Source organism: Peromyscus leucopus, chromosome 5, assembly GCF_004664715.2.
Source record: "Peromyscus leucopus breed LL Stock chromosome 5, UCI_PerLeu_2.1, whole genome shotgun sequence".
NCBI lineage: Eukaryota > Metazoa > Chordata > Mammalia > Rodentia > Cricetidae > Peromyscus > Peromyscus leucopus.
In genome coordinates, this window is record NC_051067.1 from 114,088,535 (window position 1) to 114,112,761 (window position 24,227).

A 24,227-nucleotide genomic window follows, 5' to 3' on the forward strand; every position below is an offset into this window, starting at 1 on the left:
CCGGGCCTGGGACACCATTCTCTGCTACTGCATGGTATTACCAAAGAGAAGAGAAAGGACAAAGGAAAGTCTGAGTCTGGCTGCCCCCGTGACCAGAGGACGTGGGCAGGGGGTTCATTTTCCATGGGAGAGTGTTTGATGGGAACCCAGATCCTAGAGGACTCAAAGGAAACCCGTAATCTGGGGAGAAAAAAACCATGGAAATCCGACTCAATCCTTTTCCTAGTACAAGGCAAGACCACCCACACTCCCAGCTGCTGGTAGTGGACTTTCTTCTGGGTTCTCAAAGTCCTTTCTTTATCATACTCTGCTAGGCCCTAACGTCAGAGCTGAGACTCTCCACTAAAATTTTTTTTTTTTTTTTTTTTTTTAAGATTTATTTTATTTATTACATATACAGTGTTCTGTCTGCTTGTATGCTTGCAGGCCAGAAGAGGGCACCATGTGGTGCTGGAAATTGAACTCAGGACCTCTGGAAGAACAGTCTATGCTCTTAACCTCTGAGCCATCTCTCCAACCCCATCCACTACAACTCTTAAGATTCTGACTGCGCATCAGTGGAAGAAGCCCACTTGAAACTGTCCATGCCTCTCGGCAGCAGGAGGTCCAGAGAGAGGTCCCGCTGCTCAAGCTCGGAGTACACAGGTCGGTAACCCAGCAGCTGCAGTGCGCCGGCACACAGTTCCTGGACCCGCCGAATCTTGGCAAAGGGCAGCGCGTGACGCCAGGCCTGGGACACAACGAGCGCATCCCTGGATGAGGTCTTGAAGGCCTCACGGCGTGCGCCTGGCCCTGAGCCGTGTGTGATGTTGTGGATCCAAGTCTGGAGCTGCGGCGTGAGGCCCAGGCCGGTGAAGGCATAGAGCTCACGGATCTCAGTGAGCGGGTCCCGGGCCAGATCCTCATAGCGCACCAGGCGGTAGCGATCTTGCAGGAAGGGCGGTGGCTTGTGCAAGGCGGCCTCTGCGATGCTCACGTGACTGCGGCACACCTCACTGACCACGCGCAGCCCGGGGTCCGCCTCTACCCACGTGCCGTTAGTACCCAAGACGATGCCGCTGTCCCGTGCCAGCGCCTTGGCAGTCTGCTCTCGGGAGCGCAGCACCGCCCGCGGGTCGCGCACCAGGTGCACGATGCGTAGGTTGAGCAAGGGGTCACTGAGCAGCGGGTAGAGGACCTGCAGGTTAAAGAAGCGCACCTCCTTGAGCACTATGTGGCTGTAAGAGCTGCAGGCTTCCTGGGCCAGGCCGAAGGGCCGCGTTGCACACAGAGACTTGCATACCTCCTCGCTGCTGATGTGGCCGCGAGCAAAGGCGTTGCAGACCGGAGGCGAGCACAACGCGCGGCTCACCGCCCACTGGAAGAGATCCGAGATGTTGCGGCGCCAGGGCAGGTAGGCATCAAACACGTCCATGTCGCATAGGAACACTGAACGGACCAGATCGCGCACGGCCATGTGGAGCGCGGGGGCGCTGCCCTGCGACAGGGCATCCCACACGTGCCAAGCCGGCTCCATCAGGTAGAAGACATCTGGGTGCTGGCTGAAGAGCTGGCCCACAAAAGACGAGCCCGAGCGCCACGAGGACAGCACCAGCACGTGCACATGCTCCCTGCTGCCCGCTGGGGACCGAGGCGTTTGCCGGGAGACCAGGAAGACCAGGATGCAGGTCTGTGCTATCAAGAGTGAAAGCACTACAGCGCTGGAGAAGCTGGAGAAGCGGGGCAGCCGCATGCCTCTGGTTAGGGCCTATAAAAAGGGAGGGACAGAGTTAGGGACTGTGGCTGAGCTCACACCCCAGGCCCGACATCAGCACCACACTGGTTGCACACTCTCTCTATGTAGCTGTAGGGGACCCTAAACAGAATCTGCTCCTTCTGTCTTCATCTAAGTGCCGGGATTACCGATATGTGTTACCACACCTGGTTTAGCAATTACTATTTTTCAAACAGAACTCCTGCCTTTTTCTTAAGAATCCCTCTTATGGAAAATATTTTACTGTTTAAAATAACCCTGGACTTTTAAATTATAACCTATTTTTATATTCAGGCTATCTGTGTATTATTTTCCCTGCAGTTGTACATAAAATGTTTTTACATTAAAAAAGGACAAATGCTATAGAATTGTATTACCTGAAATATATAGAATATACAAATTCAAAGAGACAGAAAGATTAGATGTTATCTCAAGATGGAGAAGAAAGGAATATAGAGCAATGATTTCCCAAGTACAGAATCTCTGTTTTGTATGATGGAAAAACCCCACAAACGGACAGTAGTATCAGGACGTAATATCATGAATGTAATAAATCAATACAATTAATGTTATTAATGAATATCATAAATATAACCATTGAATGAATACTGCAAATGTAATCAATGAATGCCACAAATGTAATTAATATCATGAGTGTAATTTAAAATAAATAAATTAAAATATTTTTAAAAATCCCTCTTATGGAGTTACTTCTAGGTGTTTGGCCATATCTAAGTGCTGCCAGGCTTTTCAGGTTGGATCCTGCCTCTTTACTTCCTGCCCTGTGATCTTAGCACAAGTCAATCTCTCTCTGACTCTATTTACCCATCTGTTAAGGGGGGGATCATACAGGCGGCTGGCTTCCAGGATTTGTGGGGGATGACTGAAAAACGCATAGGGAAGGAGAGTGTCATGACTGAAGACTAGAACCACAGTGTGCTTCCACGTTGTATGATTTTTTTTTTTAATTAACAAGTAGCACAATTTTTGCTATTAAAAATAGACAGTGTTGTAGAACATTATTTTAAGATGTGTTACATTTGTTTATGCTGTGGAGCATTTGTTTAATGATGCAAAGATGTATTGCATTTTTTTATGCTGCATTTGTTTAAGTCTGTGAAGCTGTGTTACTCTGCCTCTCTAAAACACCTGGTTGGTTTAATAAAGAGCTGAACGGCAAATAGCCAGGCAGGAGAATAAATAGGAGGAGAAATCTAGGCTCTATGGAGAAGAAAGAGGAAAGAGTGAAAAAAGGAGGAGAGGAGGACACCAGGGGCCACCACCCAGCCAGCCTCGGAGTAAGAAGTAAAAAAAGGCATATAGAATGCCGGGCGTGGTGGCGCACGCCTTTAATCCCAGCACTCGGGAGGCAGAGCCAGGCGGATCTCTGTGAGTTCGAGGCCAGCCTGGGCTGCCAAGTGAGCTCCAGGAAAGGCGCAAAGCTACACAGAGAAACCCTGTCTCGAAAAAACCAAAAAAAAAAAAAAAAAAAAAAAAAAAAAAAAAAAAAAAAAAAAGAAAGGCATATAGAAATAGAAAAAGGTAAAAGCCCAGAGGCATAAGATAGATGGAATGATTTGAGAAAAGTTGGCTAGAAATAAGCCAAGCTAAGGCCTGGCATTCATAAGTAAGAATAAGCCTCCGTGTAATTTATTTGGGAGCTGGGTGGCTAGCACCCCCAAAGAGCCCAAAGAGCAAAGAAATAAACAAGGACAAACAGGGCAGGTAAGGCACTTGCTGCCAAGCCTGATGAGCTGAGTTTAAATGCCTGAAATGCTCATGTAAAAGAACAGAGCTGAGCCGGGCGGTGGTGGCACACGCCTTTAATCCCAGCACTCGGGAGGCAGAGGCAGGCGGATCTCTGTGAGTTCGAGGCCAGCCTGGGCTACAGAGTGAGTTCCAGGAAAGGCGCAAAGCTACACAGAGAAACCCTGACTCGGAAAAAAAAAAAAAAAAGAACAGAGCTGATTCCCCATTGTCCTTGTCCTTTGACCTCCACGTATGGAGAAAGAGAGAGAGAGAGAGAGAGAGAGAGAGAGAGAGAGAGAGAGAGAGAGAGAGAGAGAGAGAATATATCATTGCCCTCACCCCTGGAGAGAAAGTGCTGGAGCTGGGATGGACTCCAGAACAAGAGCTTTCTCTGGAAGCCATGAGTTTCAGAGGGGCCCGGTGAAGTGGGAGGCAGGATGGAGGTAGAGAAGCAGAGAGGCAGAGCAGAGACGTAACCATGCAGGCTGCTGGCCCTTCCCCAGCTGAGAGTACTCACGGCTGTCCAGAGCTGGGAGAGTTGCTTGTGTTGATCACAAATCCATGGGAAGTACCTGGAGGTTCCTCAGCCTGAGAACACAGGAGAAGACTGGTCAGAGCCCCTGGAGGGAGATAGTCCCACTCACTTATGCTCTCCTGGAGGGGGCAGAGTAGCCCCGCCACTCACTTAAGCTCTCCAGGAGGGGGCAGAGTAGCCCCGCCACTCACTTAAGCTCTCCTGGAGGGGCAGAGTAGCCCCGCCACTCACTTAAGCTCTCCAGGAGGGGGCAGAGTAGCCCCGCCACTCACAGAGAGCTCTCCTGGAGGGGGCAGAGTAGCCCCGCCACTCACAGAGAGCTCTCCTGGAGGGGGCAGAGTAGCCCCGCCACTCACAGAGAGCTCTCCTGGAGGGGGCAGAGTAGCCCCGCCACTCACAGAGAGCTCTCCAGGAGGGGGCAGAGTAACCCCGCCACTCACTTAAGCTCTCCAAGAGGGGGCAGAGTAGCCCCGCCACTCACTTAAGCTCTCCAAGAGGGGGCAGAGTAGCCCCGCCACTCACGGAGAGCTCTCCAGGAGGGGGCAGAGTAGCCCCGCCACTCACTTAAGCTCTCCAGGAGGGGGCAGAGTAGCCCCGCCACTCACGGAGAGCTCTCCAGGAGGGGGCAGAGTAGCCCCGCCACTCACTTAAGCTCTCCTGGAGGGGCAGAGTAACCCCGCCACTCACTTAAGCTCTCCAAGAGGGGGCAGAGTAGCCCCGCCACTCACGGAGAGCTCTCCAGGAGGGGGCAGAGTAGCCCCGCCACTCACGGAGAGCTCTCCAGGAGGGGGCAGAGTAGCCCCGCCACTCACAGAAAGCTCTCCAGGAGGGGGCAGAGTAGCCCCGCCACTCACTTAAGCTCTCCAAGAGGGGGCAGAGTAGCCCCGCCACTCACGGAGAGCTCTCCAGGAGGGGGCAGAGTAGCTCTGCCGCTGGCAGCTTTCCAAATGAATGTGAACTGATGGGCTTTCCAGGTGCAAGAAGGAGCGAGGGCTGGCTCCGAGTCCCCAAACTGCCATGCAGGAACTTTAAAGCCTGGAACAAGTGATTTGATCTCTCTAAACTTTAATGTCTTCTGCAAATGGAGATTGCAACACTTAAATCTTTGGCCTCAAATTTACTGTGTGTCGGGGATGACCTTGAACATGACCTTTTGATCCTCCTCCCAAATGTGATTACAGGTATGCATCACCACGTCTGGTGTCTGAGGTAACGGGGATCAAACCCCAGGCTTCATGCATACTAAATAAGCACTTTATCCACCAAACCCCGTGGCCTCCAACTCTCTATACCACCTTGCCTCAGCCTCCCAAGTGCTAGGATTACAGGCACCTGTCACCATGTCCAGCTGTGACATTTAACTTCTTAGGGTTGCTGTGAGGGATGATGCTGTAAACACCTGTGAGGCGAGAGCTTGGCATGAGAGGCCTCGGTCTAGATGAGCCATCCATATCTTCTAGAATAGCTTTCCCTCTAATGTCTAAGAGCCCATGCTCCCTTTAATAGGTCACATTTGTCCAGTAGGTATAAGCAACCCTAGGCCCAACTTCCACACCCCAAGGTTCTAGAGTTTCCTGTCTGTGTACCTTTTGCTTCTGCAAACGATCCCAGGCTTCCTTTCTTTGAAAGGGAGAGACTGGACCATTCCTCCTTGCTTTTGTAGCATTTTTTTCTCCTCCCTCACCTGCGTCCTTAGAAATATCACCACTGAGAAAAGCTGAGGTCTAAATTGTGAACGGTCCCTTCTCTGTGCTTTCCTCTCGTCGGGGCTTGGGAGTGGGTAGAAAACGCTTAAAAGCTGTCTTACCTGCTGACTCTGGAGGGCTTCCTGGATCACACACCCAGCCCTGGAAAAACCAGAAGACGGGGAGTAACTGTCTATCTGCTCTGCACGGGTCACCACATTTACCAACAAGCACTAGTTGCTTTATGTTGACCCAGTGATTTAACTTAGTTGCCCCTGCAGTGGGCTTAAAGAGCTCAGTTATTTAGTTGGAGAGTTCAAGGCTTAGAGTGTGAGGAGCAAGGACCCTAGCTCAGAACTCCAGTTTGTTAGTTCCTGGTGCTTCTGATGGCAACCGGAAGGTCTCTCCCATTTCTGACTGTTCTCCCAAACGAAAGGCAGCTGCCTAACCAGGAGGGACTTCATCTTGATTCGAGCCAAGGTGTTTGTCATCCGAGTTCTAGGAAAGCCAGAGCTCTTCTTAAGTGACTCGTGTACTAGAGGGAATGCTCTCTGACCCTGTTACTGGAACTCAAGAACTAGGAAGAACTTCAGAGAGCCACACAGTATGTCTAGGAGTTCAAGTTCTGCCTGAGATGATCTCATAGAAATGCCAGTGTTCCCACACAGGTTAATTACCAGAGGGTTGGAAGCAGTGATATGCATTTTTATCTTCATGGTCAAGTTTTACTTTCTCAACATTCCTAGAAGGTAGAGCTAATTTTCCCTATCTGTTTTCGTTGAAGCAACTAGAATGCAGACACAGGAAGACCCAGTCAGCAAAGGAGTGTAGCTTGGTGTTAGCCTGGTGGTGATGGTGGGTGGCGGAATGTGTGGGTTCAACCCCCAGTAGCTCCTCCTACACTGGAAAATAAAAGCAAAGCCTGGGACTGGGGAAATGGCTCAGTGAGTAAAGCCCTTGCTGAGCAAGCATGAAGACCTAAGTGCATATCCCCAGAACTGACATAAGAGCAGGTGCACATTCTGTAACCCCAACAATGTGGGCAGAGAGAGCAAACAGATCCCTGGGGCTTGCTGGCCAGTCACTCTAGACAAATGGAAGCTCTAGGCTCTCAAAAACTAAGGTGGGGCCCTGGTTTGATCCCCTGCCCCCATAAACCAAGTCAGGTGGCAAACGCCTGTAACCCCAGTCCTGGAGTGATGCAAGCAAAAAGAGTGTGAATTCAAGGTCATCCCCTCCTACAGAGAGTTTGAGGCCAGCCTGGTAGGCATTGGACCCTGTATCAAACAAGCAAAAACATCGGGCCATCAGACGGCTCAGGGGACAACCAGCAAGAGTCTGTTCTGGTCTTTCATCTTTAGGGTCCCAGGGATTCGCCTGAAGTTGTTGGGCTCCATGGCATGTGTACCAGCTGAGACCACCTCAGTCGCCCACTTTCCCACTTTCTTTCTTTCCTTTTTTTTTTTTTTTTTTTTTTTTTTTTTGGTTTCTCAAGACATTTGAGATAGGGATTCTCTGTGTAGACTTGGCTGTCCTGCAACTCACTTTGTAGACCAGGCTGGCCTCAAACTCAGAGATCTGCCTGCCTCTGCCTCCTGAGTGCTGGGATTAGAGGCGTACGCCACCACCTCTCAGCAGTAGCCCATTTTCTTATTTTTTCAGCTGTCACTGTTACAATTTATGAGTTTCTCTAGTGGCTTACTACAGTGTAATACATACATTTACATTCTTCACATACATAATTTCCTTAGATGCCTCCTATTATAACTTTTGGTTAAATTGATATTAAAAGTGTGCAAGATATGATTTAAAAATGCAGTTGACAGCTAAAATGCACAATGTGCTTAAGAGGACATCTTCCTTTAATGAAAAGTTTATTTTTTTTATAGTAAAACTAACACATGCTGCATCTATTAACAGAATGAGAGTGACCACACCTGGCTCTCACATGCCGGCCTTTCCACTTTTTCCTGACGTGATACTCACAGTCTTATTCAATTGTTTTATTGAAATATAGCACCTCAGAAAAGAGCAAAGAACACATGCCTGTAACACCAAAGAACACTTGGTGGGATGAGGCAGAAGGATTGTTTGAGGCCATAGACCCTGTCTCAAAAAAGCAAACAGTTCAAAACCCAAATAAAAACGATAACAAAACTGTTTTCCTCGGGATTAGGCCTCCCTAGCTATTAAAATTGTAATCAAGGGAGCTAAAGATAAAATAGAAGGAACGTGGAAAGCAGAACAAAAAGAGATAACATGGAAACAGATGAAAGAGAACAAGAGCTTCAGTGTCTAATGCAGAAGAGCCTCTGTCCCAGTGCAGTGGACAGCCTAGTGAGGGACTCACCCATGGGGTCTGGAGAAATGGTTCAGAGGTTAAGAGCACTTGCTGCTCTTGCAGAGGACTCGGTTTGGTTCCTAGCACTTACATTCACAGCTTACTCTAGCTCCAGGGGATCTGGCTCCCTCTTCTGGCCTTCACAGGTACCAGACATGCACACAGTGCACATACATGCATTCAGGGAAAACACCCATACACATAAAATAAAAATAAGCAATCTAAAAAGGGAAGGGGACAACTCATCTATGGATGGTCCAAAGACCAGAGAGATGGTGGTCCCAGGGACTGGCCCAGACACTCATCTTTTCTCCTGGATTCTGGTCTAATCCATCCCTCTCCTTCTTCCAATCCATCCTGCACAGTGCCTGCAGGACTATCTAAATCTGATTGTGCCCATCTACTCGGCTTTCCAAAGGCACTGCTAATTCCCATCCAGACTCTTCTACATCAGAGTTCATCAAAAGCACATCCAGGCCCCATATCCCCAAACTCTCCCTCTGCTGTGGAGCGCCGACCCCCCATCTCCACCTGGAATAATCTCAGCCTCCTCTGATGTAACTACCGCCAGTGTCTCTCAAGGCATGCTACTCTGCCTGATGCCGTACTCCATTTCTCCTTCTTGCGGGCAGGCAGCACTGGAGTTGGGATTGTGGTTTGGGTTTTGTTTGTTTGTTTGTTTTTGTTTTAAGTGTCCGTCAGTTCTCAGGGATCTGGTGTGGAGGTTGGCACTTCGCAAGCATAAGTGTATCTACTAGGCATGTGTTCTTTGCAAGACAGCCTGTAAGCTGGGCGTGGTGCACATGCCTGTAATCCCAGTATTTGAGAAGTGGAGGCAGGAGGATCAGGAGTTCAAGGATAATCTGAGCCAAATGAAACCCTGTCCAAAAAAAAACAAAACAAAACAAAACAAAAACTAACTGTGGTGGTTTGAATAGAAATAACTCCCATAACTCATGTATCTGAATGCTTGGCCGTAGGGACTGGCATTATTAGGAGGTGTGGCCTTGCTGGAGGTGGGTGTGTCACTGTGGAGGTGGGCTTTGAGGTCTGATATATGCTCAAGCTACACCCAGTGTGGACACAGTCTCCTTCTGCTGCCTGCCGATCAAGACATAGAGCTCCCAGCTCCTTCTCCAGCACCATGTCTGCCTGCATGCTGCCATGTCCCACCATGATAGCAATGGGCTGAAACTGTAAACCAGCCCCAGTTAAATGTTTTCCTCTATAAGAGTTGCCATGGTCATGGTGTCTTCACAGCAATATAACCCTAACTAAGACACCAAACAAACAATGTTAGATTTTCCATACGGAACCACTGCTCATCCATTAAAGAGTCCGTGGTTTTGTAACAGGGCCTTGGACCTTAGCAAAACTGACTCCATAGTGGAAGTACCATTCAAGCTGTATAACTCAGCATGTAGATAGCATCACTTGCCAAAACTAAAACAAAAGCCTAATCCATGAACGTCCATAGTTAGGGGAAAGTCTCTAAATGGACTAACTTTACTTTTTGGCTTCTGTAGTTCTGTTTCTGGCTAACTGTTCTTAGTAACTGAAGTATGTCAATCCAGGACATGTTTTTTTGTGCTTAAAAGCTCACCCTGAGAAAGGCTCAGTGCTACATTGGGACCCTGAACACCCAGTGTAGTCGCCAGCCAGCTAATAAAGTGGCTTAAACCCATGTCTGAGTAGTCTGCTCTGGTGAATACCCCACAACAGTTTGGAAGCAGATGGTGGGCTTTGAGGTCTCTTTTGCTCAAGCATCCCTCAGTGTGACTCTCAGTTGACTTCCTGTAGCCTTCTGGGCAAGATGTAGCCAGCACCACCTCTGCCTGCACACTGCCATGCTCCCTGTCACGATGATGATGGACTGAACCTCTGAAGCTGTAAGTGAGCCCTCATTTACACGTTTTCCTTATAAGAGTTGCCATGGTCACCAGGTGGTGGTGGTGCACACCTTTACTCCCAGCACTTGGGAGGAGGAAACAGGAAATGAGATGGATGGATGGAGAGAGGAAGTGATAAGGTAGGGTGGAGACAGGAGCTCGGCCCTTTCAGTCTGAGGATTCCTATAAGAAGTCTTTCTAGTGGCTGGCTGCTCTGCTTCTCTGATCTTTCAGCTTTCACCTTGATATCTGACTCTGGGTTTTTATGATTAAGACCAGTTAGAATTCGTGCTACACCTAGCAAAGACATGTTCCAAGACTGGTTTATCTACATACTTTCCCCTTCCAATTCCTGGCCTCACCTAGAAGTAGCTTAAGAATGGAACACCTGGGCTATAGAGATGGCTTGTTGCTCTTGCAGAGGACCTGGATGCAATCCCCAGCATCCACGAGGAGGCTCACAACTATTCATAACTACAATTCAAGGGGATCTGACTGACCCCCTTCTCCTGACCTCCGCCGGCACCAGGCACACATGTGGTGCACAGACATACATGTAGGCAAAACATTTACACACATAAAATGAAGTAAGTAAATCTAAAAAAGAAAAAGAAAAAAAAAAAGAAGAAGAACAGAACACCTGCCAATCCCCAAGGGAGAGAGAAACTGCCAACATAGAAGAACACTGAGCAGAGAAATAATGAAGTTCCCAAGCAAGCTGACGGCATCATCTAAACATCTGGATCCAGGTGTACAGATTCTCCACTGGAGAAAGCATTCCACTTCTGCTCAAACAAGTGTAAATTGAGTTTCTGTGACAACCAGGAGTTCTGGTTTTAATAGTGGATTCTGGTGGGTGCACAGAGCATCTGGATTCTGGTCATGCTATTTCTCCATGTGGGAGCTAAATATATTAATGTATCAATGACAATTCATCAGTCCAGGGTGGTGGTGCACACCTGTAATCCCAGCACTTGGGAGGTAAAGGCAGGAAGGTCAGTTTAGTGCCAGCCTGGGTTCCACAGGTAGTTCCAGGCCTGCATGTGCTAAATGAGACCCTGTCTCAAACAAAACAAAACACCATCAGGCCAGCTTGGTAGTACAGGCCTGTAATCCCAGTATTGGGGAAGCAAAGGCAGGAGGATCACTAGAAGTCTGGAAACCATTTTGCCCTACATCTAGTTGAAAGTTTATCAGGGGTGGGGGGTGGGGGGGCAGAGAATGCATGTCTATCAGGATACTTTTTGATGTTTTTGTTTTGTTTGAGACAGGGTTTCTCTGTGTAGTTTTGTTGCCTGTCCTGGAATTAGCTCTGTAGACCAGGCTGGCCTCGAATTCAGAGATCACCTGTTTCTGCCTCCTGAGTGCTGGGATTAAAGGTGTGCGCCACTACTGGTCCGAAGGATAGTTGTTGTTTTTTTTTTTTTAAAATTTTTTTTATTAAGATTTATTATGTATACAGTGCTCTGCCTGCAGGCCAGAAGAGGGTGCCAGATCTCATTACAGATGGTTGGGAGTCACCATGTGGTTGCTGGGAATTGAACTCATGACCTCTGGAAAAATAGCCAGTGCTCTTAACCGCTGAGCCATCTCTCCAGCCCCCGAAGGATTGTTTTATACTCTGTGTTCTTTGCTCTTTCCTGAGGTGCTATATTTCAATAAAACAATTGAATAAGACTGTGAGTATCACGTCAGGAAAAAGTGGAAAGACCATGTGAGAGCCAGGTGCGGTCACTCATTCCTGTAATCTTAGCACTCTAGAGGCTGAGGTAAGAGTACTGCAAATTTGAAGCCAGCCTGGCTAAATGATGAGTTCCAGGGCAGCCTGGACTGTAGTACATGACATAAATAAATGTTTACTGGATTGAAATCAGACACCCCGTCATCCAAGTCTAAAAGGAATAATTCATTAGGCTCTTGCCCCGCATTTCTCTCTGTGATGTTCCTTAAAACACCCCTTACCATTTCATGGCCTGAGAGATACTGGGAGGGCTGTTTTCTGCCTGGTTTGGGGATGGTAAAGCTGAGATACAGGGCAAGGGATGTCTGCCATCACAGGCACTGAGCTGGAGCTCAGAAATTTCCAGCCAAGCTCTACTAGAGGGCTCCTCTTGTCATCAGCCTGTCCCAGCCCTGGCATGGAATCTAAGAGAGTGAAACATGACACTGGCAGGCTCAGATTTCTCTCCGTTTGGTGTCAGCAGGAGGCCATCCCTGCTCAGGAATCCCATCGATTCTAGGTGAGGAAATCGGTAAATGTCACACCTCAAGGATGACCAGTGAAGTAAAACTACCGTGATGGAGCATGTTCCTTAGGGAGAAGGATGTGTAAGAGAGGGAATGATGCCGGGCGCACGACTTTAATCCCAGCACTTGGGAGGCAGAGGCAGGCGCATCTCTGTGAGTTCGAGGGCAGCCTGGTCTACAGAGCGAGATCCAGGAAAGGCACAAAGCTACACAGAGAAACCCTGTCTTGAAAAACAAACAAACAAACAAACAAACAACAACAACAACAACAACAAAGAGGGACTGATGTTAAAAATGGACAAACATCAAAGGCAGCAGCAGACAGGAGAAGACCGCTACAGACAGCATCTAGAAAGCGACTTAGACCTAGGGTTTTAAAGAGTTCTCCTGAGTGGGTAAAGGATTTAAGAAGACATATGCTCAATGTGCTCACTTCGGCAGGACATAGACTAAAATTGGAACGATACAGAGAAGGTTAGCATGGCCCCTGCGCAAGGATGACACACAAATACGTGAAGCGTTCCACATTTAAAAAAAAAAAAAGAGAGAGAGACTTTTTTTCCAGAGAAGATACACAAATAACTGACAAGTACATTCTTAATCACTAGGCAAATCACCCAGTAGGGCAGCTGCTGAGGAAAAAGAGCAGTGTTGGGGGGCGAGGGAGGGGGAGGAGGCTGGCTCACGGGTAAAGGGCACTGGCTGCCAAGCCTGACGACCTGTGTTTGATCCCTGGGGTCATATAATGGGAGAAGAGAACCAACTTCTAATCGTTGTGCTCTGGCTTCCATGGTGCACATGTCTGGCTATAAATGTTTGTTTCTTGAAGGGAGCGTGCGAGGCATGGTGGTGCTCTATGAGCTGGAGGCCGACCTGGTTCACACACCTTGTTCTATGCTAGCCAAGGCTACATAGTGAGACTATGTCTCATAAATACAAAATTTTAAAAAGAGATAGTACAAGCTAGGCATGTGGTAGAGTGATTAAGAAGCATGTAGTACTAAGCCAGCTGGAGAGAGGGGAAAGAGAGAGGAGGGAGGGAGAGAGGGAGGGAGGGAGGGAGAGAGAGAGGGAGGGAGGGAGGGAGGGAGAACTTTCAGGTTTTTTTTTTTTTTTTTTTGAGACAGGGTCTCATGTAACCAGGTTGGCCTAGAAACTTGCTGTGTAGCCAAGGCTAATTTTGAGCTCCTAGTCCATTTCCCTAGTTCTGATACTACAAGCATGAGCCAGGATTTTTAAAATTACAGGTGTTAGTGGAAATAAGAGAAGTCAGGACCCTCACCCAGTGCATGGAAAATGGTGCTGTGGAAAACCGTCTGCTCGTCTGGCAGTTCCCCCGAGGGCTAAACAGAGTCAGCAGCACATGATGCAATAATTCCATACCAGGCTATAGACCCAATAATAGTGAAAACACATGGCCACTTAAAACTTGCACAGGAGTTTTCTTTTTCCTTTCTTTCTTTTTTTTCCAGAGCTGAGGATTGAACCCAGGGCCTTGTGCTTGCTAGGCAAGCACTCTACCACTGAGCTAAATCCCCAACCCCTTGTTTTGTTTGTTTGTTTGTTTTTGGGTTTTTTTGTTTTTTGTTTTTTGTTTTTCAAGACAGGGTTTCTCTGTGTAGCTTTGTGCCTTTCCTGGATTTCGCTCTATAGAACAGGCTGGCCTCGAACTCACAAAGATCCGCCTGATTCTGTCTCCCGAGTGCTGGGATTAAAGGCATGTGCCACCACCGCCCAGTAGGAGTTTTCATAACAGTGTTTGAAATAACTTATAATATCTATCAATTGATAAGCAAAATTATTGTATCTCTCACAATAGAAGAGTCTCTGCCAAGAGCCAAGGAGATGGTTCAGCAGGTAAAGGTACTTTCTGTGTACACCTGATAACCCGAGTTTGATCCCCAGGATAGAAGGATAGAAGTGTCTCCCCAAAATCGTCCTCTGACTGCCATATGTGGTTTGTGGCATGCATGCATGAGCATATACTCAAATGTAACACACACACACACACACCAATAATAACAATAATAACAACAACAACAACAATAATAATAAAGGGAATTAATTATCGGGCAATAAATACTAATAAATTGTGGATGCATATAAAATTCAACCTGGTTTCACTTGTGGCTGAACTCACCGTACTGAATACATTATACATTATAAACAGTGAGTTGTACATTTCAAAAGAACACACTTTAAAGTATGTGAATTATATCTTGATAAGGCTGTTAAAAAGAACACATAAGAAAATGGAAAAAAAAAGTGTGGAAGGGATAACATCAAAAAGTAAGTGGTGCTCCCTTTTCTATGGGCAAGTTACAGGGGTCTCGGTTTTTTTTTTGAGGCCGTCTCATGTACCTCAGGCTGGCCTTAAAAGACATAGCTAAGGATGACTTGAAGCCCTCTTCCTCCCGCTGTCTCTTCCCAGGGCTGGGATTATAAGCATGTGCCACTGTGTGCAGTTCCAGTGGTTTTCTTTGGTAATCTTAGCCTTTACTGCTAGAAGACATGCCTGCCAGTCCGTCTACCAGCTGACCTGAGTACCCCCCAGACCAGGGAAGGCCAGGGGCACGGGTTGGAGGATCTTCTCCTATGCAGTGAAACGTGTTTGCAAGCCCATTTTCCACTTCAAGGCTGTTTGCTGGGCTGGGCTGTGACAGAAGATAGGTCTTCTCTGAGGCTCTGGCCAATCAGCAGTTCCTGCCGGTTCTGACCACACAGCTGCATGGTGGCAGCCAGGGGTAAGGAGCTTGGAGTTGCGCGGTACAGATGCTGCAGGAGAGAGACTGCCTCTGGAATCGATCCAATAGATAGGGGCTGGCGGGGTAGCTCAGCTGATGGAGTGCTCTCCTAGCAAGCATGAAGCCCAGGGGCCAGTCCTCAGCATGGCTTAAAACTCGGCATGCTGGCATATGTTTGTAATCCCAGCACTTGAGAGGTAAAGGCAGGAGGACCAAGAGTTCAAGGCTAGGAGCTGGAGGGATGGCTCAGAGGTTAAGAGCACTGGCTGCTCTTCTAGAGGTCCTGAGTTCAATTCCCAGCATCCACCTGGTGGTTCACAACCATCTGTAATGAGATCTGGTGCCCTCTTCTGGCCTGCAGGGATACATGCAGGCAGAATACTATATACATAATAAAGAAATAAATCTTAAGGAAAAAAAAAAAGAGTTCAAGGCTAGCCTGGACTACATGAGACTCTGTCTAAAATCATCATCATTTATTGGGGGGAATGAATTGAAATCAGTCTGGAAAGCCAGGCCTGGTGGCACAGGCTTTATTCCTAGCTGCTCGGGAGCCTGAGGCATCAGGATCACAGATTCCAGGACTTCCAGACCTCGAAGTGTAGGATATTGCTGGGAATAGAGCTCAGTGATAGACCACTTGCATGTGAGCACTCACAGGTTCAATCCCAATTACTGAAAAGATCCTCGAGATTCCAGGGCTCACAGTCACTCTGAGGCATTTCTGAACAGAGAGCAAAACATAACCCCGCTTTCCTTAGTCCTGAACTTTGGAAATTCTGTTGTAGAGAAACAGTTCTCCGGAGCTGGGCATGCTGCTCAGTGGTGGTAGAGTATTTGACTAGCAGGCACGAGGCTCTAGGATTCATTCCCAGGACTGAGAAAAAAAGGACTGTGGAGGGAAATGTTTTGAGTTTTGAATCCCACCCCTCCCCCGACCCTATTCTCATATCACAATGCCCACTGAAGACCTCTGGGGTCCCCAGAGTGGGGGCGGGGATTGTATTAGCACACAAGTGACCAATTCTGCAGCATCTGTGTATCTTTTAAGTCAATTCAATTCTGAGCCAAGCTTCCTGGAGAGAGAGTGTTGGATGGAGCCCACAGTCCCAGGACCGTGTCCCCGGGACCATCCCTCCTTCTTTAGGTGTTAGTCAACAAGCCCTAGGTTGTTTGATTGGCCCAGCTAGAAATTGGGGTTCCCACAATCCCTTCCTGGAGTACAATCAGTTTGCTTGCCTGGCTCACAGAACTCCGGGGAACACTTACATCCATCATTTTATTACCAAGGATACAAATTAAAAGAGACACGGAGTGAGGAAGGAGGAGTAGCTTCGTGGTCTTCTCCAGGTACATAGTCCTAAAGGAATCCCTCTGAACTCTGTCCTTTTGAGGTTGTATAAACACTACCCTGGATGCCACACTGGGTGTGGAAACCCAGCAAGGCCTGTCAGTCTAGATTCTTCTTGACTTCTCTGCACAGTATTCCTTCCTCCAGGGTATGGGGTATGAGGCAAGACCCCTCATGTCACTGTCTACTTTAGACAAGGTAGATCCAACAGTTTCTGAACAACCAGCAGCTCCAAGGTGGGGGTGGGGTGACTTGAGTTTCTATGACCTGACTTGGTGGAAAAAAAGGAATTCTAGTTTATATGATCTGCCTTGGAGATGGAGTTCTGAGCCAAGAACTGTTAATGACAAGAAAGTACACCAGCCAGGCATGGTGGCTCACGTCTTTAATCCTAGCACTTGGGAGGCAAAGGCAGGTGGATCTCTGAGTTTGAGGCCAGCCTGGGCTACAGAGTGAGTTCCAGGACAGCCAGGGCTACACAGAGAAACCCTGTCTCAAAACAAACAAACAAATTATAGAATCATACAGATAGAGGGATCCTAAACTCCAAAGGCTCCTTCTCCACAGCAACACATGCAGGACATCAGGTAGGGACGGCACACTTAGAGTGTATTCCTGTGCTTCCCTGCAGAGCACTCAGAGAGCGTCTAGAATGCTCTCTTATTTATTTTATTAATACTTATTTATTTACTTATTTTTGAGACAGGGTTGCACCGTGTAACCCTGATTGGCCTGGAACTTGCTCTGTAAGTGGTCTAGCTTAAAACTCAGGAGACCATCCTGCTTTTGTCTCTGGGATTAAAGGTGTGTGCCACCATGCACAGCTGCAACTTATGTTCAAAACAGCAAATTATTCTCCCAAGTCAATGATATAACTAAAAAAAAAAAAAGGATTAGTTGAGAAAAAAGGAGCTCAACACACACAATAGTCAAATGCTACCTTAGGACATATTCTGATTTGAAAAAAATAGCAATTGTAAGAAGCTATCTTAGAGATAACAGGGGAAATTTAAATACGACTTCGTCTTAGGTGATGCTGAATGCTGTCAGTACCATCCACTACACTCCTGTCCATGCAGTCCACACAACCTGTCTCTTCCAATGAGGCTAAAAGCTGGACCTGTCTCATCAGAGGGACCGGGTTACTTAATATTTCTGTACCCATTTATTATTTTAAATCTCCAAAACAAGAAAATAGTATACCTAATGCATGGGCTTGGTTTGAAGACTGGGGGGTGTTCCTATTTCTAAAGCACTTAAAATAACTCCAGGCATGTAGTAGGCTTACAGTATTCAATAATCTTCCAAAACCTGGGTTGTAATCATAGTCTATGAACCTAAGAGAAATTCTGTGCCTAAGAAAAACCCAAGCACAGCAGCCCTAACAGACTTTGATGACCCTCTGACTCTAACAAAAATAACAAGCATGGGTAGAGAACCTAAGAGAAATTCTGTGCCTAAGAAAAACCCAAGCACAGCAGCCCTAACAGACTTTGATGACCCTCTGACTCTAACAAAAATAACAAGCATGGGTAGAGACAGCGCGAGTGTGCACAGCACAGAAAACTACAAGAAAGAGTGTCTGGAAGCCAAGTTTTGAAGCCAGACTGGGTTCATCTCTCGTGTCAAACCAGTCACTAAACCACTCTGGGCCAGATTCCTTGGTAAAACACAACTTTAACAAACCACCTCACCCACAGGGCTTTCCCCCAGCCTTCTATTCCCAGGAGCTCTAGCGCTGGCCTATACTCACTCATAGCTTCCAGTCAACCGAGTCTTTCCAACCGTTCAAGCCACAATTTCCTCCTCTTTAAAAAAGATGACTTTATCGGGCATTTTGGCTGGTTAAGCATTTGGCTGGTTAAGCATGTGGCTGGTTAAGCATTCAGGCTTTGGAGCAGTAATTCAGCTGAGACCCATTCCGGATGAGGACTCAGAGGCCTCCAGTCTGAGGAGACAAGACCAGCTGAGGATCCGGCGAGGTGAGATAGCTGTGGTTTGTTCTGTCTCTCTGATCTACCAGCATTGACCCCAATAACTGGCCTCGGGTTTGATTTTATTAATAAGAACTTTTAAGAATCCTGCTACATCTGGCGCCCAACGTTCGTGTTACGAATTCATGAAAAAGCTGTTTGCCTGTGGCCTTGTGAGCCCCAGCTCAGGCCCAAGCTACACTCAGGCGGTTGTGGTGTCGCACACCGGTAGGATTCGCTGAAGGAGACAGAGGCAGGAGGATCCTGAGTTTGAGGCCGGCCTAGGAGGCTTGGGAGAAGCTTTGGCCCAGACTGAGCCACAAACAGTGGTGGGACCATGGAAGCAGTGGCTACTGCTCCACATTGCCAGCTCCTTCTCATTGTGTTGGTGACTGCTGTGATGCTGCTACCTGGGACGAAGGGTTCACTGCTGCTGGTTCAGAGAAGAATTGCCAGGACCATCGTGTTACAAGAAAGCATCGGCAAAGGTCAGTTTGGAAAAGTTTGGCAAGACAAATGGTGGGGAGAAATTGTTGTGAAGATTTTCTGTTCTAGGGAAGAATGTTCATGGTTCCGAGAGACAGACATTTATCAGACTATGATTGCTCCAAATCACAGAGGAGGCAAAAAAAAAAAAAAAAAAAGTCTGCAGGAAACCATGCCCATGCCTAACAGTGACTTTGAAATCTTCAAAAAAAAAATGACAGGATCCTACAACGATGATTCCACATGGACTATGATAAAGCCATTAAGCCGATTAACACCATGGAAAAATCGACTTTGGACTACAAACTGGTCAGAACAATTTCAAGAGGACTAGTTGAGATGATCCAGTCTGATAGACTACTCAAACAAGGACATGAAATAAGCCCTGAACTTTCCTATTATGCAGAGACTGGACAAATGATACAGGACTTGATGATTAACCCAAAAATTTTCTTTTCAAGATTCCCTAAAGATATCTTCACCCCTAGAAAGCAAAAAGAAAAAAGAGAATATAGATATGAGATAGATCATCGAATCTACTCTGAGAAAAAAGATAAAAAGAGAATATAGATATGAGATAGATCATCGAATCTACTCTGAGAAAAAAGATAAGAAATAATAGGATAAATAGGTAGATCATTGAATCTACACTGAAGAAAAAGGGGAAGATAAAAAAACAAAAGGTAGACTACTGAATCTATTATGAAAAGAAAAAAGAGAGAATATGGATATGATAAGATAAAAAGGGAGATTATGGAATCTACTTTTAAAAAAGGAACTACTTGTTTTAAATAAGATAAGTAATGAAAATTTTTGGTCTGAGTTTATCAGATGTTACTGGACTGGACATTGTTTATATATAATGGAGTTTTTTTTTATCTGAATCTGTCAAATGTTAATGGACTAGACATCATTAATGTAATTTTTGGCTGTATATATTGTATATACTTATTGGATAGTTTTTTCTTGTATTAGTTATAAGCTTTTTTTAATTTTAGACAAAAAGAGAGGAGATGTGGTGGTATTGTGTTTTCCAAAATATTGTGTACCTTAATAAATTTATCTGGGGTCAGAGAACAGACAGCCACTAGATACAAAGGCTAGAAAATGGTGGCACTCACACCTTTAATCCTAGCATTCCAGAGATAGAAATCCCTCTGGATCTCTGTGAGTTCAAGGCCACATTGGAAACAGCCAAGCATGGTGACACGCCTTTAATCCCAGAAAGCCAGCCTTTAATCCCAGGGAGTGGTGGTAGAAAGCAGGAAGATATATAAGGCGTGAGGGCAAGAAACTAGAGGCATTTTGGCTGGTTAAGCATTTGGCTGGTTAAGCATGTGGCTGGTTAAGCATTCAGGCTTTGGAGCAGTAATTCAACTGAGACCCATTCCGGATGAGGACTCAGAGGCCTCCAGTCTGAGGAGACAAGACCAGCTGAGGATCCGGCGAGGTGAGATAGCTGTGGTTTGTTCTGTCTCTCTGATCTACCAGCATTGACCCCAATAAAAAAAAAAAAAAAAAAAAAAAAAAAAGATGACTTTATCTATCTATCTATCTATCTATCTATCTATCTATCTATTTATTTATTTTTAGCTAAGAGCATGGCATCACACTCCTGTAATCCCAGTATTTAGGAACCTGAGACAGGAGGACAGTTTGAGGCCAGGCCAGCCTGGACTATACAGAATAATCAAGCCTCAAAACCCAAAAAACCTTAACACCTCCTGAAGCGTGGGAGACTTGATTTTGTTTTGCTTAAGTGAGACTCAACTTTCTTGCTTCCTGTTTAAGAGGGAAGAGAAAGTAGGGTCGGCATTTTGGGGAGCACATGTACTGAGGGCCAAGAGAGCACACTGCTGTGTCCAAGGCTGAGCAGCTAGAAGCAAGCCAGCTGACCCAAATTCTAGATATGCTCCCAAACTATTTTTTTTCTTTAGCATTCTGTGACAAAGCTCTTGATGAGATTTTTAAAAATATGTCTTTTGAAAAGCATGTTTAATTGGCAAGTAATGCTCCAGTAGATGGGGAGGGGAAGGAGGGCTGAAGCCCCTGAGGACGGACCATAACAATGTGCTCTCCTTGATGAAAACACAACTCACACCTTTCCGCTCTCCCCGCCAACCCTGACTGAGCTGCCAGACCAATGAGCCCCGCCAGTTGCACCTCCAGTTGAGCCCCCAATCCCCCTTGGAGTGGAACACCCAAAGTTTAGTGTTCTTCCACGAACTGGCCCTGGCGCCCCGAGCAGGACCACTCTCTCCCTAGGCTCAACAAAGGCTCCTGGGACTGGTCCCCTCCGAATTCCACCCCACAGGGAGTCCTTCTTCTTCCCTAGGAATTCGCGAGGACTGACTCGGGTCTTACGATCCCACAGCGAGGACGGGACATCCGGTGACATCAGCCGGGGACTCTAGAAGGCACTGATGGGAGCCAGGGTACTAACTTATTGGAGACACCTGGAGCCTCCCAAGCAAGTGTGAGTCTGGAAACTAGATAGGAGTACCAGCGGGGGATGGAAACAGAAGAGCAGTAAGCAGATGTTGGGGCGCAGGGGTCCTAGGGTTACCACGGAGACTCGGGTCCCCCGCCCTGGAGCAGCCGCCCCCGACCCAGCCGGCGCCCCGCTGTACCTGCGCTGCTGGTGGCGCTGCTCCGCGCTGCCCGCCCGCGGGGCATACAATGAACCGCTCAGTGCTTCTTCGCCCCGGGCCGCCAGGGCGGGAGCACAGCAAGGAAGCAGCCAGTTGGCCCCGGGCTCCGCAATCCACTCCAGACAGGACCTTGGGGCCACGCCTGGGGTCGGGGGTGGGGTGGCCAGGCCAGGAAGAGGGAGGACACAGGTGGGCTCCGGGAACCACACTGACCGCTCCCCCCCCCCTCACTCCCCGCCTCCCCGGGTGTGTGGATGATCAAGCCTGCTGGCAGAGCCACTGCTGGGCCCACTAATGGACCGAAAAATCTGTCCCCTGAGGGGAGAAGCTTCTGGGAGGACAAAAGGCCCTTGTGCAGGAAATTGAATCTTTATCTTGCCCCCTCCTCTGCGGGTGGCATCTTTGCAACTATCCAAACAGACACCTTGATGCCAGGGGGACCCGGCTGCCTTCTGGGCAACAGAGAAGTGGGGAGGGACCGAGAGGCCAGGTGGTTTTTGGAGCAGGAGCCGCAGCTGCCATCCCCTCCGGGTACAAGCCTCTACCCAGATGTACGGGCTCGATAAAAGGTCCGGATAAACACTGGACACGTTTCAACAAATAAAGCAGAGTTCGCCTCTTACAAGTAACAGGGCAGAGCCCAAGCAGAAGCAGAAGCTGGGGCTTTGTGGGAGACCCATGACTCTGTGGTGGGGTCCAAGTCCCTGCTGGGGACAGTGTATCAGCGCAGCCTTTCCGGGGTGCGGTTTGACAAGATGAAATTAGGATCCTTAACCATGGCCACACGTTTTCTGAACTAGTAATTCCTTTCTAGATCCATCTTAAGAAAATAAACCAACAACAAAGATTTATACATAACTTTCAAAGAAGCGGTTTTTACCACAAGAAAAAAAAAGTTGCAAGGAGTACAAAAAAAGATCAAGAAACCCTCAAACAAACAACCCCCCCAAACAAAACAAAACAAACAAAAAAACAAAACAAAAATTCAAAACTGTGTTCCAAGAGAATGTCAGCTATTAACTTCCGGGTAAAGAATTTAGATCGCAGCTAGGCGGTGGTGGCGCACGCCTTTAATCCCAGCACTCGGGAGGCAGAGCCAGGCAGATCTCTGTGAGTTCGAGGCCAGCCTGGACTATCAAGTGAGTTCCAGGAAAGGCGCAAAGCTACACAGAGAAACCCTGTCTCGAAAAACCAAAAAAAAAAAAAAAAAAAAAGATTTTAGATCGCTGTTATTTTCTAAATACATTTTTTTAATTGAAAAAAAAATAAATTGAGGGGCTTGAGAGATGGCTCAGTGGTTAAGAGCACTGACTGCTCTTCCAGAGGGCCCAGGTTCAATTCCCAGCACCCACATGGCAGCTAACAACTGTCCAAGATCTGATACCCCCACACAGACACACATGCAGGCAAAACACCAATGTACATTAAATAAGAATAAATACACCACATGAGAAGGGGAGGAAGCAGAGAGCTAGGGAGGCCCATGGAGATCCACAAAGATACCCCTGCAAAAGACTGCTGGCAATGGTCGAGAGACGGCAGGAACTGACCTACTCTGATGATGGGATGGCCAAACACCCTGATAGTTGTGCCATAAACCCCATCCAAGGACTGAGGAATCTGGATGCAGACATCCACGGCTGGGTCCCTGGTGGAGCACTGGGAGTCTAATTAGTGAGAAAGAGGAGGGTTTATATGAGCGAGAATTGTTGAAGCCAAGGTTGGATAAAGCACAGGGACAAATAACCAAATGAATGGAAGCACATGAACTATGAACCAAAGGCTGAGGGGCCCCCAACTGGCTCAGGCCCTCTGAATGGGTGAGATAGTCATTTGGCTTGATCTGTTTGGGAGGCAGCTGTGCATTGGTGTCAGGTCCTGGGCTCGTTGCATGAGTTAGCTGTTTGAATCCTGGGACTTATGCAGGGACGCTTGGCTCGGTCTGGGAGCAGGGGACTGGACCTGCCTGGACTGAGTCTATCGTCGATCCGGTCCTCGGGGGAGACCTTGATCTGGAGGAGGTGGGAACGGGGGGGGAGGGGGGCTGGGGGGAGGGGGAGGGGGGCGAGAGGGGGAGAACAGGAGAATCTGTGGCTATTATGTGGAACTGAATGGTGTTATAAAATTTAAAAAAAAATGGAAACCTAAAAAAAAAAAAGAATAAATACGTTATAAAAAAAATTGAAGTCAGAGCCGCGTGGTGATAGAACATACCTTTGATCCCAGTACTCAGGAAGCAGAGACAGGTGGTTCTCTGTGAGTTCGAGGCCAGCCTGGTCTACAGAGTGAGTTCCAGGACAGCCAGGGCTGCACAGAGAAACCCTGTCTGTCTGTTTGAAAACAAACAAACATACAAACAAAACAACAACAAAAATCCCAAAATTTCCACGTCCGGCTTGGTGGGTCATTCCTGTAATTCCAGCACTTGAGAAAGTGAGGCAGGAGGATTGCCTGAAGTGTGAGGCCACCCTGGGTTACAAAGACCCTGTTTCGATAACGATAAATAAACTTAATTAAGGTTTGTGTAATTTACACATTTTCTCCAGTAGGACAGGATTTACCTGGTTAAAAATGTACAAAACTTATTTTCAAATGCATGGATATGAAGAAGTGAAAGGAGGAAAAAAAGAGAAAAAAATGAACAAAAGTGAAGAGAGCTTTGTTAACCCAGGCCTCACCTTATTCAAACAGAAACTGAGCCAATCATTCAAGCAAATCAGAGACCTTTTCCCTCTTCTGCCCACAATGAGCAACTGCTCGAGCTCTGCCTGCTCCGAGGTATAGTCCAATTGCAATCCTGTCTATTTTCCACGATTTTTCCTC

The 24,227-nt window shown here is 47.3% G+C and overlaps 1 protein-coding gene and 1 non-coding gene across 4 annotated transcripts; one reads left to right on the forward strand and one right to left on the reverse strand.

The window, feature by feature from the left end:
• Positions 1-451: 451 nt before the first annotated feature.
• Positions 452-22,318, reverse strand: LOC114709113 (carbohydrate sulfotransferase 5). 3 transcript variants are annotated; one of them, XM_037206286.1, is made up of 4 exons: positions 21,384-22,318; positions 5,845-5,884; positions 4,020-4,090; positions 452-1,747 (listed from the first exon to the last, which is right to left on the reverse strand). In XM_037206286.1, exon 4 carries the CDS (start codon positions 1,730-1,732, stop codon positions 536-538), a length of 1,197 nt encoding a protein of 398 aa, XP_037062181.1. In that variant the 5' UTR covers positions 1,733-1,747; positions 4,020-4,090; positions 5,845-5,884; positions 21,384-22,318; the 3' UTR covers positions 452-535. The 3 variants fall into 3 exon arrangements, with proteins under 3 accessions (XP_037062181.1, XP_028748605.1, XP_028748604.1); XM_028892772.2 differs by lacking the exon at positions 5,845-5,884; XM_028892771.2 differs by lacking the exon at positions 21,384-22,318 and having other exon boundaries at positions 5,845-6,640.
• Positions 12,625-12,731, forward strand: LOC114709120. The gene has a single exon (XR_003736885.1). It is a non-coding gene; the product is annotated as a U6 spliceosomal RNA (small nuclear RNA).
• Positions 22,319-24,227: the final 1,909 nt, after the last annotated feature.

Bases quoted from the DNA above. Each gene is read 5' to 3' on its own strand.
- LOC114709113 (XM_028892772.2), bottom strand. From the start codon at position 1,732: ATGCGGCTGCCCCGCTTCTCCAGCTTCTCCAGCGCTGTAGTGCTTTCA.